This window comes from Esox lucius, chromosome 13 (assembly GCF_011004845.1).
Source record: "Esox lucius isolate fEsoLuc1 chromosome 13, fEsoLuc1.pri, whole genome shotgun sequence".
Classification (NCBI taxonomy): Eukaryota; Metazoa; Chordata; class Actinopteri; order Esociformes; family Esocidae; genus Esox; species Esox lucius.
In genome coordinates, this window is record NC_047581.1 from 15,000,087 (window position 1) to 15,013,552 (window position 13,466).

A 13,466-nucleotide genomic window follows, 5' to 3' on the forward strand; every position below is an offset into this window, starting at 1 on the left:
AGACAGGTTACTCAGGCAGTGCGCGTATGTATGTGTGCGCATGTGTCTGTGTGACCCCCTCCCCCTGCTTTGCTCATCTCCAGCAGTGATGATCCTAACTGTCCTATTAGCAGTAATAGCTATGGAGTCCTCTGGGTCCAGTTAATCAGAGTTACCACAACATGGTGTAAACAGAGCCAGCCAGGCACCATGCCAGAGACGAGAGTGTAACCCTGACCAGACTAACCATCTCATAGGAGAACAATTATCCCGTACTAGAGTTCTCCAGTCCTCTATGGCCAATAAACATTTTGGTGATAATAACAGCAAAACAGGCCACAGGATAGAGCGAATGAAGCAATCACACAATACGATCTGTTTTATAAGCTATGGCTTTCCCTCTTAATGGGAAGTTGACCGAGAACACACTCACATTTAGCTGGGACATTATGGCCGCAGGGTCTAACCAGAATTACATTTTGGCTTTATTTTTTATATTATTTATCCAGGTAACTGAGAAGAAATTAGAAGAAATGACCTGGTAAGTGATGACCTGGTAAGTGGAGCAATGAGAGCAGATAGACTGGGTGTGGTGCTGGTGGCCTGTGATGAAGCTGCCTCACTGTGTAGGGAGCCGACCCCCTCACCCAGAGGGAAGCCAGGACCAGGACCTCAGCAGGGGGAAAGATGTGACCCCCTCACCCAGAGGGAAGCCAGGGCCAGGACCTCAGCAGGGGGAGAGAGGTGACCCCCTTACCCAGAGGGAAGCCTGGGCCAGGAACTAAGCAGGGGAAAAGAGATGACCCCCTCACCCAGAGGGAAGCCTGGGCCAGGACCTCAGCAGGGGGAGAGAGGTGACCCACTGACCCAGAGGGAAGCCTGGGCCAGGACTTCAGCAGGGGGAGAGAGGTGACCCGAGGCCTCCAGAGCTTCCAGGGAAGAGCGCGCCTGATGGATCATCCTGTACCCCTGATCAGGCCGGATAAGCATCTGGGGAGGAATACATGCACATTCCCAGAACCCCCTGCTCTTCTCAAACCCACCGCAGAGTAAAATAAAATAAACCAGCCGTCCGGAGCCAGGCCGACACAACACAGCCTGCTTGGAACTTGAGCCCCGCCCACCCCCTCTCTGACAGAACTCTTTAAATAAAGTTTTACCGCACCACTTAATTGCTCCAGATGTTTTAATGCTTGGAGAGAGCGGAGCAAAGGAAAGCACTAAGGTGGGGGGAAGGGGGCGCACTGTTAAAAAAAAAAAAACATCCATAAAAAAAAAAAAAACACGAGTGCGTTGAGGGAAAAGGGGGTTGGGTGGGCTTGATTTATTTTTCTAGGTAGCAGAGCTTACTCTCTCAATCATTTACCACTTCGCTCCCATCTCCATAGCACACCCCCACCCCCACCGCCCGCCCAGTGGACCGTGCCATAGGCTGCAGGTGGCTTAGATTTATGATGAAGCATTCCGAGTGCCAGCCAAAGATGAGAACGTGAGAAGGGGGTGGTGGTGCGCGCTAGAGATGTCAGGCATGCTGTTGTGTGTGTGGGGTGGGGGTTGGGCAGCAGAGAGGCCTGTGAATAAGGGAGCCGCGCCATAGAGCTCCTCTATAAAGCATGACGTGGCAGGCAGCCAAGAGGAAGGCGGCTAGGAAGGAATATGAGTGGTTTACCAGTCACAAAACCTCCGCCATAATCCTCCGCTCCCCCGGGGGGAGCTGTTATTTACGGCCATATATATTTTTTACCTACTTTTCTCCTAAAAAAAACACAAAATAAATAAAAAAATAAAAAAGATGAGAGGAAGGAAGGAAAAGAAGGCAGCTGCCTGGAAGCAGAGCTCTACAGCGGGTTTACTGAGCCCTAAATACAACCGCTCAGTCGAATAATTACAGCAACAAAGCCATGGATGGACTATGGGCTTTACGGCGCAAACACAAGCAATGATAGTGGATTTAACCACATACTGAAACATAAAACATAAAAATACAGCTGGAAGGGTCAAAGAAGTTGACAGTCAACAGGCCACACAAGGTCACAGGAACATTCAGGCTCATTGAAAAGGAATGACATTGTGGCAAACCTCAGGCCATCCTGGGAAGATAAAGGACCCACTGTAGATTCCTGGTTGTACAAACTGTTATTCAGCACACAATAATGAGAACCCTGGGCAGGAAGGAGCCCAGGCATGGGGAAAAAGGGAATTCGAACTCATGGTTGTACGGTACCTGTACCTGTTTCTTGCGTAGCTTGCCGATCTGCTGCTCCACCATGGTAATCTCCCGGTCCACACGGTCCATGTTCTGGATGAGCTCCTCCTTGGAGAAGCGGGCAGGTACCAGGTCCAAGTCAGGGTCCATCTGTGCTGGGCTGGCAGGGGAAATGGGTTCCAGCTTCCCCATGGAGCTGCCCCGGTCCTGGATTGGTAAACAGTGTTGTACAATAATGTCACCAGTAGCTTAGCTAAATTAATACATTCATCACTAGGCTTGGCAAACAGAATAGCCTCACACAGTACTCTGTTAAAACTGGAACCTCTAGAAGGGCATGAACACAGACAGGGAAGAGACTCATCTGCTTATATGTTTCCATTGTGGCCATCAATTAGACAGAAACTCTAGACAGCACACCCTAATTCACTTACTGGTTTAGAGGCAACAATGACATGGGGCCTCTTTCTCTGAGTTGCTCTACCCTGTGTGTGTGTGTGTGTGTGTGTGTGTGTGTGTGTGTGTGTGTGTGTGTGTGTGTGTTAGGGCTGTCAAAATTGCTCAAAAATGACGTTCGAATATTCCCTCTAAAAGAACACAATATTCGAACATCTGGTTGCGCATGGGCATTTTGACAATGACGTTCATTACGTCAATACCAAGAAAAAATGTATATAAAGAGACATGAATAGATTACCTATACAAGTAGTTAAGTTTAAACATATTTGACAACGTATAACCTACACAAAAACAAGTAAATCAAATGATGACCAAGACCGCAGACCTCACGCGAGCACTTTCTCTCTCTCGTCCTCACACTCTGCACAATGTCCGGCTGTGAGCATAACAGTTTAAAAATAACAACAATAAACACATTTTGAGTGCTGATCAAGAGTTTTGAGCAAGCAATTTAAGGTTGCGTCTATTGTCCCAAATATAGCAGGCTTCATTCAGTGATTGAAACAAATATTATTAACATTAATTGAAGTTTCACAGTTGCCTATATATACACACGTTAAATAAAATGAGGCACACAATTCCGAGAAATGTGACAAAGAACTTTTACCCTGAGGTTCATAAAAAATAAAGTGTGTTAAAAAAAAAAAAAAGGCTACTTACATTCTTGGCGCTTGTATTAAAAAAAAACAGGAAAAAAAAAACTAACTGCAATCAGGCGCGCTAGCGTGCCCACTCGCAAAGCAGTTTTTCTTTCAAATGTTTTCTTTTATTCTAATATTAATTTTAACCTTCGTAATTTGTTTTTTTAAGAATATTCAAATTTATATTCGAATTTAGAATATTCGTTGACAGCCCTAGTGTGTGTGTGTGTGTGTGTGTGTGCGTGCGCGTGTGTACATGTATAGGAGTCTGGATCTTCCATATCTGTCTTTAGGTATACTTCAAGGTTTTGTCTGCCTTAGAAATTCTTAAGCTAGTCGCCCAAATTGTATTAAAGCCCTGCTTTTCAAACAAGAAACCAGGCAAGCCAAATTCAGCCGGCCCGCAATAAGTAGTGATGGCCGCAGGACACCATTACGCATGGTGTTAAACTGAGTAACATTTCATATTAAGTTTACCTCCACCACAAATAGCATCTATGAACTGTATGGCTTTTGGAACTGGCCGTTTTAAAAGCTTATTAGCCATTAATATTTCGCTAGACACCATTACACATGGTGTTAAACTGAGTAATGTTTCATATTAAGTTTACCTCCATCACAAATAGCATCTATGAACTGTATGGCTTTTGCCACTTGCCATTTAAACATCTTATTAGCCATTTGTGAATTACATTGATACACTATCTATTAATATAGGTGACGATAACTGACTTTTTTGTCAAGTGAAACGACAAGTGAATCGTGTAGCCAGTAAAGTTTTTGTCTGTCCTGAACAAACCCTAAGGCATGTGTCATGACTGTGATGGGAGTCATCACATATTTAACATGGGTAGAGCTATTTAACATGGGTAGTCATTCAGTCGGTCAGTCGAACAGTCAGTCGGTAAGAGACATTTGCTCTCCTAGGCTGGCTCCAATTACTCGGTCTGGCAATAAAAAAATGACTCAATCAGAAACAAGGCAAACATTTTTGATAGAGAATCTCCCCAGCAGAAAACATGGGGTTTAACGCATATAATCTACGAAGAACAAAGTTAGCCAATGGGCTCCTCCCACGAATTTAGGCGGAACGACCTAGTGATACAAGCTAGATGTGATGGGCACTAGTTCTATGGGCGGTCAATTCCTAATTGAAATAGTTATTCCAGACAGAAAGAAAAGAGTTGATAGCAGGTAGTGAGGGAGAGCTTTGTTAACTTCATAAGACTAAGTTTCTTGTTCAAAATCCACACAAAAATCTGAACACTAGCCAGGTGCCAAATTATTGCATCCATGCTGTCAACTTACAGTGGGGAGAACAAGTATTTGATACACTGCCGATTTTGCAGGTTTTCCCACTTACAAAGCATGTACAAGTCTGTAATTTTTATCATAGGTACTCTTCAACGGTGAGTGACAGAACCTAAACAAAAAATCACATTGTATGATTTTTAACTAATTAATTAGCATTTTATTGCATGACATAAATATTTGATACTTCAGAAAAGCAGAACTTAATATTTGGTACAGAAACCTTTGTTTGCAATTACAGAGATCATACGTTTCCTGTAGTTCTTGACCAGGTTTGCACACACTGCAGCAGGGATTTTGGCCCACTCCTCCATACAGACCTTCTCCAGATCCTTCAGGTTTCAGGGCTGTTGCTGGGCAATACAGACTTTCAGCTCCCTCCAAAGATTTTTTATTGGGTTCAGGTCTGGAGACTGGCTAGGCCACTCCAGGACCTTGAGATGCTTCTTATGGAGCCACTCCTTAGTTGCCCTGGCTGTGTGTTTCTGGTCGTTGTCATGCTGGAAGACCCAGCCACGACCCATTTTCAATGCCCTTACTGAGGGAAGGAGGTTGTTGGCCAAGATCTCGCAATACATGGCCCCAGCCATCCTCCCCTCAATACGGTGCAGTCGTCGACAAAAAGCTCTATTTTTGTCTCATCAGACCACATGACCTTCTCCCATTCCTCCTCTGGATCATCCAGATGGTCATTGGCAAACTTCACATGGGCCTGGACATGCGCTGGCTTGAACAGGGGGACCTTGCGTGCGCTGCAGGATTTTAATCCATGAAGGCGTAGTGTGTTACTAATGTTTTTTTTTAGACTGTGGTCCCAGCTCTCTTCAGGTCATTGACCAGGTCCTGCCGTGTAGTTCTGGGCTGATCCCTCACCTTTCTCATGATCATCGATGCCCCACGAGGTGAGATGTTGCATGCAGCCCCAGACCGAGGGAGATTGACCGTCATCTTGAACTTCTTCCATTTTCTAATAATTGCGCCAACAGTTGTTGCCTTCTCAGCCTTGTGCAGGTCTACAATTGTATCCCTGATGTCCTTACACAGCTCTCTGGTCTTGGCCATTGTGGAGAGGTTGGAGTCTTTTTGATTGAGTGTGTGGACAGGTGTCTTTTATACAGGTAACAAGTTCAAACAGGTGCAGTTAATACAGATAATGAGTGGAGAACAGGAGGGCATCTTAAATAAAAAACTAACAGGTCTGTGAGAGCCGGAATTCTTACTGGTTGGTAGGTGATCAAATACTTACGTCAAATGTAAATTAATGATTGAAAAGTCATGCAATGTGATTGTCTGTATTTTTGTTTTAGATACCGGCTATCACAGTTGAAGAGTACCTATGATAAAAAATTACAGGCCTCTACATGATTTAAGTATGAAAACCTGCAAAATCGGCAGTGTGTCAAATACTTGTTCTCCCCACTGTAAGAAGGATAGGAAGCTGCTAATGTTGAGAGTCTGTGAAATTGGTCCATGTGTAGAGAGCAGGGCCTGATCGGAATCTCAGGCAGTAGGCGTGATCTGCTACAATGCAATATAGTCTACTAAACTACTCAACTTATGGGAAATATCACATTACAAGTGCGAATGTTATTCATATTCATACATTTGAATTAGAGAATGAATTAGAGACTGCAACTTTTTATTTGGTCTAAGTAGGTTCACAGATTGGAGGGCTTGTAAAGTATCTGAGAGGGAAAGGGCAGGGAGTGGGTGGAGAAGCATACATAATTGGGAGCTGCCAATTCTAAAGTGATTAACATTAATCAGGAGCTGCAATGATGAGATTTTTACCCTGGGATCAAATTACCTGTTTTAATTTAGAGTGAGAATTCTGCATTCTTTTTTGCCCTTCATGTATGTTTGGGTCCACGAACATAACCCATATCCCTTTCAGGTATGTGTACCGAAGGCTTGGCCCATGATACATTCTAAAGTGGAGTGTCATAGATGGTTATCTGTTAAACCACATAGAACAAATGGTTTGGTCAGATCAGTTCCATCTTAGAATGGACAGAGTTTTGCATGCAGTTTGATTTTGGATTCATTAGTGTGTCTAGTGCCTAAGAGACTCCGGCTTTATTACCCAGAGGACTGCATTAGCGTTCTGGTGCTGTCATCCCAAATGAGACACTTGGCGAATACGGACCACTGATTCTCAACTGGTTCTGTTTCTGGAACCAAATTAGTCACAACCCATAATTCCCATAGTTTTTTTTCTCCCCTGTTGTTGTTGCTTGGGACTATATCTGGAGAAAAATGTCAATTGTAATTTCTAGAAATGTATAGATGTGTTTTAAGTTAGTTTTGTGCAATTTGGATAATTTACCCATGGAGCTAAGAACAATAACGCTGCAAAGATTGCTCACTCATTCAGCATTTTAGATGTAACTCTCTTATGTAATTATTGTTACAACAAAATTATTATAATCTGGAAATTATCCAGATATAATTTACATTTAAGTCATTTAGCACATGCTTTAATCCAAAGCAACATGTTCATAAATACATGGATGAGTTGAATTCAAGCATTAAGATATTCTGATAAAATCAGCTGTACTATCATTTTATTCATTTTAAGTGTAAAATGTGAAAATATGGAATGGATTCACCAGGTGATATAAATTACAAAATGACCTGTTTAGCGGTCAATGCCTATCCAGAGTAGTCTTCCTACAAAGCTGGTCCAAAAGGCCTTTTCATTGAGAGAAAATATCCAGTTATGCATGATAGCTGCCTAAACAGGAATGTTTTCTGGCTAGGAAACCCCTCTGACTATTCAAGCCATTGAATAATGATGAGACAGCGCTACAGTAGGGAGAACAAGTATTTGATACACTACCGATTCTGCAGGTTTACCTACTTACAAAGCATGTAGAGGTCGGTAATTGTTATCATTGGTACACTTCAAAAATCCAGAAAATCACATTGTATGATTTTTAAATAATTAATATGCATTTTATTGCATGACATAAGTATTTGATCACCTACCAACCAGTAAGAATTCCGGCTCTCACAGACCGGTTCGTTTATCCTTTAAGAAGCCCTCTGGTTCTCCACTCATTACCTATAGTACCTGCACCTGTTTGAACTCGTTACCTGTATAAAAAACACCTGTCCACACACTCAAATAGACCTTTCCACAATGGCCAAGACCAGAGAGCTGTGTAAGGACATCAGGGATAAAATTGTAGACCTGCACAAGGCTGGGATGGGCTACAGGACAATAGGCAAGCAGCTTGGTGAGAAGGCAACAACTGTTGGCTCAGTTATTAGAAAATGGAAGACGTTCAAGATGACGGTCAATCTCCCTCGGTCTGGGGCTCCATGCAAGATCTCACCTCGTGGGGCATCGATGATCATGAGAAAGGTGAGGGATCGGCCCAGAACTACACGGCAGGACCTGGTCAATGACCTGAAGAGAGCTGGGACCACAGTCTCAAAGAAAACCATTAGTAACACACTACGCCTTCATGGATTAAAATCCTGCAGCGCACGCAAGGTACCCCTGCTCAAGCCAGAGCATGTCCAGGCCCATGTGAAGTTTGCCAATGACCATCTGGATGATCCAGAGGAGGAATGGGAGAAGGTCATGTGGTCTGATGAGACACAAATTTAGCTTTTTGGTCTAAACTCCACTTGCCGTGTTTGAAGGAAGAAGAAGGATGAGTACAACCCCAAGAACACCATCCCAACCGTGAAACAGAGGTGGAAACATCATTCTTTGGGGATGCTTTTCTGCAAAGGGGACAGGACGACTGCACAGTATTGAGGGGAGGATGGATGGGGCCATGTATCGCGAGATCTTGGCCAACAACCTCCTTCCCTCAGTAAGGGCATTGAGGATGGGTCGTGGCTGGGGCTTCCAGCATGACAACGACCAGAAACACACAGTCAGGGTAACTAAGGAGTGGCTCCGTAAGAAGCATCTCAAGGTTCTGGAGTGGCCTAGCCAGTCTCCAGACCTGAGCCCAATAGAAAATCTTTGGAGGGAGCTGAAAGTCTGTATTGCCCAGCGACAGCCCCGAAACCTGAAGGATCTGAAGAAGGTCTGTATGGAGGAGTGGGACAAAATCCCTGCTGCAGGGTGTGCAAACCTGGTCAAGAACTACAGGAAACGTATGATCGCTATAATTGCAAACAAAAGTTTATTAATTACTTAAAAATCATACAATGTGATTTTATGGATTTTTGTTTTAGATTCCGTCGCTCACAGTTGAAGAGTACCTATGATAAAAAAGAACAGACTTCTACATGCTTTGTAAGTGGGAAAACCTGCAAAATTGGCAGTGTATCAAATATTTGTTCTCCCCACTGTATGTTCGGAAAACCAATTGGAAAATCCTAACGGTCAGGTGAAAAGCAGGATATTCCCAAAAAGGGAGGCTGAGTGAAAGGGTTTGGTGACCACCAGTTGCGGAGTTCCTTGGCGCCTGAGAAGCATACTTAGCAACATGGTCTAGTGGTCCCAGTGGTATTACAGATGCCTTTGCTTTGTGCCTGGTCTGCTTACAGGCTCTGCTTCTCTGAGGAATAACAATGTCACCAGGCGAGGTGCGCTCACTACATAGTGTTCTTTATGTGTTGTGTTACAGTAGGGACAGGCAAAGAGGATTGGAGTCCATAATTGTTCGGTGTAGCGTAGCATTTTACAAGCATTGAGTGGGCAGTATTTGATGGTTATACTACTGCAAACACTAATCATGGCCAATGATGACATAAGCAAGACACCAAGCTAGGGAAGAAAGACAAAGACAGAACCAGAGAGAGAGATAAGAATCATTTGTGATTTATTTATTTATTTTTGATCTTGTGGTGTGTGTATAGAGACTATTTCAGTAAATGAGTGCGTTATCCAGCTTGGGTTTTGATCTGTGCTATTTTTAAACTGCTCTAATGAGAGTTATATAACTCGGCTAATCTAAGAGAGGCAGGCTCAGGCTGGGTCTAGCTGCACTCTAGACCTGCTGCAGCTGAAATGTCACAGGATGGGGGTGGACAGGACTGGCTGGGTCTGGGATGAAGATGCCCCAAGCTCCTTGAGTCATCCACAGAAAGACATCACACAGACAGATGAAGGCTGACTCCAAACAAACAAAAAAAGAACATGTATACAGCACCTTTGGAAAGTATGCAGACCCCGCATTTCTCCCCATTTTTTGTTTTATCAAATTGATTTATAATTGATATTAATTTATCTATGCAATAAATCTACATATAAAACCCCACAATGAAAGTGAAAAAACATTTTAAGAATTAACAAAACAGAAATCTCTCATATTCAAGTATACAGACCCTTTATTCAGTACTTTGAAGATGCGCCTTTGGCAGCAATTACAGCTTCCAGTCTTATGCCTCTACCAACTGGATTTGGACAGTTTCTCCCATTCTTCCTTGTGGAACCTTTCAAGCTCTGTCAGATTGGATGGGGAACGTGAATGAACTGTGAACAAGTTCAAGTTTGAGATTTGGCAGGTTCAGTCAAGGATATTCAAAAAGTTGTCCCATAGCCACTCCAGCATGTCTTCCCTGGGTGCCTCATGGCCGTGATGAAACCTCCTGTGCACTGTGGATTAGGTTTTCTTCAAGAAACACACTGTATTTTTCCCTGTTTGCTCCTTCCTTAAACACTAACCAGTCTCTCAGTCCCTGCTGCTGAGAAGCATGCCCATAGCATGACGCTCCCAACACCATGCTTCACTGTCAGGATGGTGCAGCAGCCATGTGATGAGCTGTACCATGTTTTTTTGCCAGGTTAATCAGGTGTAGTGCTTGGTATGTAGAACTAATGGAACAAATTTCAGGTCTGTGACAGCAATCTTCAATTCATGCACTGCACCCTATTTTTGCTTTATTTTGCTTTTAGATTCAATCAAGGGTGTTTACCTTTTGATTCCTTTGCCACTCCACTGTAGCTTTACATTACTCCATTACTCCCTTACTTAAACCATCTATCCTAAAAAGTGAATTTTTGTAGGCAGTGTTAGAGCTAAAAACAAATGACTACCACCATCTCTGATTTCTGTATGCTAATTCTACTACTACCTTTTATTAAGAATTCCACCAGAAAATAAAACATTGTTAATGCTTCTAGGAAATCCCCCCCAAATATATCCAAATCAAGCTTAAGTAACAGGCCAACTGTTAAAATAAATAAATCAGGATAGATTAAACAAATATCCCAATTTTAAAATCTGAATTTGTTTTTTACTCTGTGCCAATAACCGCCTTCTATCCTCAACACCTTTTACAATTTATAGGAATGTTTTAAAGAGGCATTCAATTTAAAATGTCAAACCTGACCATTACACACATTGTAGCTAAATTCTTCAAACCAGAAAATTACTTATTGTAGGCTGCTGTATAAGATCTTGACTGCTTCTGGAATCAAAATGTAAATGCATATAGTCAACTCACTTATGGAAAATCCTCAAATCATAGTTGTTTTTATCATGATTTTATATTGAATCATTCTTTAACATCTTAATATCTAATTTCAATGAAAAAATAAATAGAGCAGGATTAGAAAAAGCTTGGTAACCTCTTATTCAAGAGTTAGCTCAAGGACTTTGTGTTAAACATTAAGGTGTTTTGTCAGGGGGCTTTCAACTGGTGAGGGGGCTATCTATCAAAAAGAAGGTTATGTTCTCCTGGGCATTCTAGTGTCTAGGCCCCCACTGTGTCTAGACAGTCCATGACTGTCCTCAGTACTTGTGAAGAACAACACATCCACATGCTGCTAGCAGAGCGTGAAAAGATTCTTCCCCCACGTTAAGCCTGTGCCCACTGCAGATCACATACCCTGGCTAAAATCACTCACTCCTCTCACTAACTTCAGACTGTGTGTGCTGCAGGCATGAGACTGAGTGAATATAAGCTGTACACAGTATGTACGCCCCAAAACACAATCAGGGGAAACATCATGCTGTTTTCAAGTTCGTAGGTGTTTTGGAAGTCAGAGAGTGACAGAGACACTTACTATGGCAAACAACAGAGACCACTGTACTTCATGACTGGCCAGCAGACATGAAATTGTAGTGGAACGGTGTCTAGGGCGCATGTACAGCCTTGACCTTGAAGCTGGTAGTCGGGCATGGACTTTGGACCTTCCGAACACCCCAGTGATTCAGTCTGTCATGAAAGGTCTTTGGGTTTCCACAACAGCATAACTATCTCTGTCAAACTGACAGGTCAGTCCAAAAGTCAGAGTGGTGAGGGCAGAGTGTGGCACGCATGGACATTTGATAAAGTCACAGCTCAGAGGTGTGAAGAATGACCTTCCAGCCTCAGCAGGATCAAAACTTCGACCGCATGCCTATACTCATGGAAGGTCATTCTCTGCATGCACACACCTCATCCCAAAGATAGAAGACTAACCTCCATGAATCTAGTCCAGGGGTTCCCAAACATTACTGGCCTGTCACCCCATTTAACAAATACAACATGTAAAAAGAACTGATGTATTCAATGATTAATGTTTAAGTCATTAATTCAGGTGGTTAACACCTCGAAAACCTTTTCAACAGTAGCAATCAAATGAAAGCACAATTGTAACACCATCATACAGAAATATAAGGGATTTGCTCTTCTAAACGTTTAACCCTATATTTTAGCAGCTATTGCATAGCAATGATAAAAAAGCAGCCTGTCTTCACAGTTTAGGCATAAGAAATCCTGAATTCACTTTTTCCCCAATTTTTTCCCCATCAGTAGTTAACAAAAAGTAGTACCACAAAAATAAATGATTAAACAGAGTAACAGTTCATAATGACATTTCACTCCATGCGCTCTTTGTAAAGATAATCTATTGATACTTCAAAATGTGGTATAACTAATATCACAAGCAAATTAATTCACTGTAATGACTATCCCTAACAGATGAATGATACTGATGAGTGTGTTATTGTAGAGAAAAGGCCTGTGCTATAACGTTACAGAAGACAGACTGCTGGTTTTACAGGTCTTCAGTCCTCCTTATTGTCCCCACATGTTGTTTTTTATGGAGTGAATAAAAATGAATAAATATATTGTTACCGACATCAACATAATAAAAAGAAACTTTTTTTTTTCAGAAATTTGTCTAGATTTATTGAACATGACCTTTTGCCATGGCACTCCATATTGAGATTGGATACATCCTGTGATCATCCTTGAGATGTCTCATGAAGTTGACTGAAGTCTATCTGTGGCAAATTCAATTGACTGGACATGATTTCGAAAGGCACAGACTTGTTTATAAGGTCCTTCACTTCACAAAGAATGTCAGAGCAAAAACAAACTCATGAAATGCAAGGAACATTCCGTAGACCTCTGTGATCATGTTGAGTCATGGATCTGAGGAAGGTTATTAAAAAAAAAATGCTAAAGCATAGAAATTCCCAGGAGCTCAGGTTCCATCACTGTGAAATGAAAGAAGTTTGTAACCACTAACACTCTTCCTAGACCTGGCTGTACTACCAAACTAAGTAAACAAGCAAGAAGGGCTGTGGTCATGGAAGTGGCCGCTTGAATCGAGTTTCAGTTTCTCCGCAGATATATGAGAATCTGCAATAAGGACAAGCATCTGTCGCATTCCACCAATCAGGCCTTTATAGCAGTGTGTCCCGACGGAAGCCACTCCTGAGTAAAAGGCAACAATAAACACATGCTTGAAGGAGTGCATGAGGGAAAAGACCCCTCTGGTCTAATCTGACGAAAGTATTAGTCCTGAATACTAAGTGCCACACCTGGTGAAAACAAGGAACCGCTAATTAACAGGCTAATAGCATCCCTACGGTGAAGCATGGTAGTGGGAGCATCATGCTAGAGGGAAACTTCTCATCTCTGCTTTGTTATTATAAGGTGCAGAGTGACTAGACTGACGGCAACATTTT

General features: G+C 42.5%; 1 protein-coding gene across 8 annotated transcripts in view; it reads right to left on the reverse strand.

Moving 5' to 3' along the window:
• ncor2 (nuclear receptor corepressor 2) overlaps nucleotides 1–13,466 on the reverse strand; it is a 123,051-nt gene that overhangs the window by 58,119 nt on the left and 51,466 nt on the right. For 5 of the 8 annotated variants that reach the window (XM_010895066.5, XM_010895067.5, XM_020052544.3 and 2 more), the window contains exon 5: nucleotides 2,204–2,392. In XM_010895066.5, the coding sequence (XP_010893368.2) occupies nucleotides 2,204–2,392 (189 nt within the window). The remainder of the gene's footprint in view (nucleotides 1–2,203; nucleotides 2,393–13,466) is intronic. The other 3 variants (XM_020052543.3, XM_020052542.3, XM_020052546.3) reach the window with 1 other exon arrangement.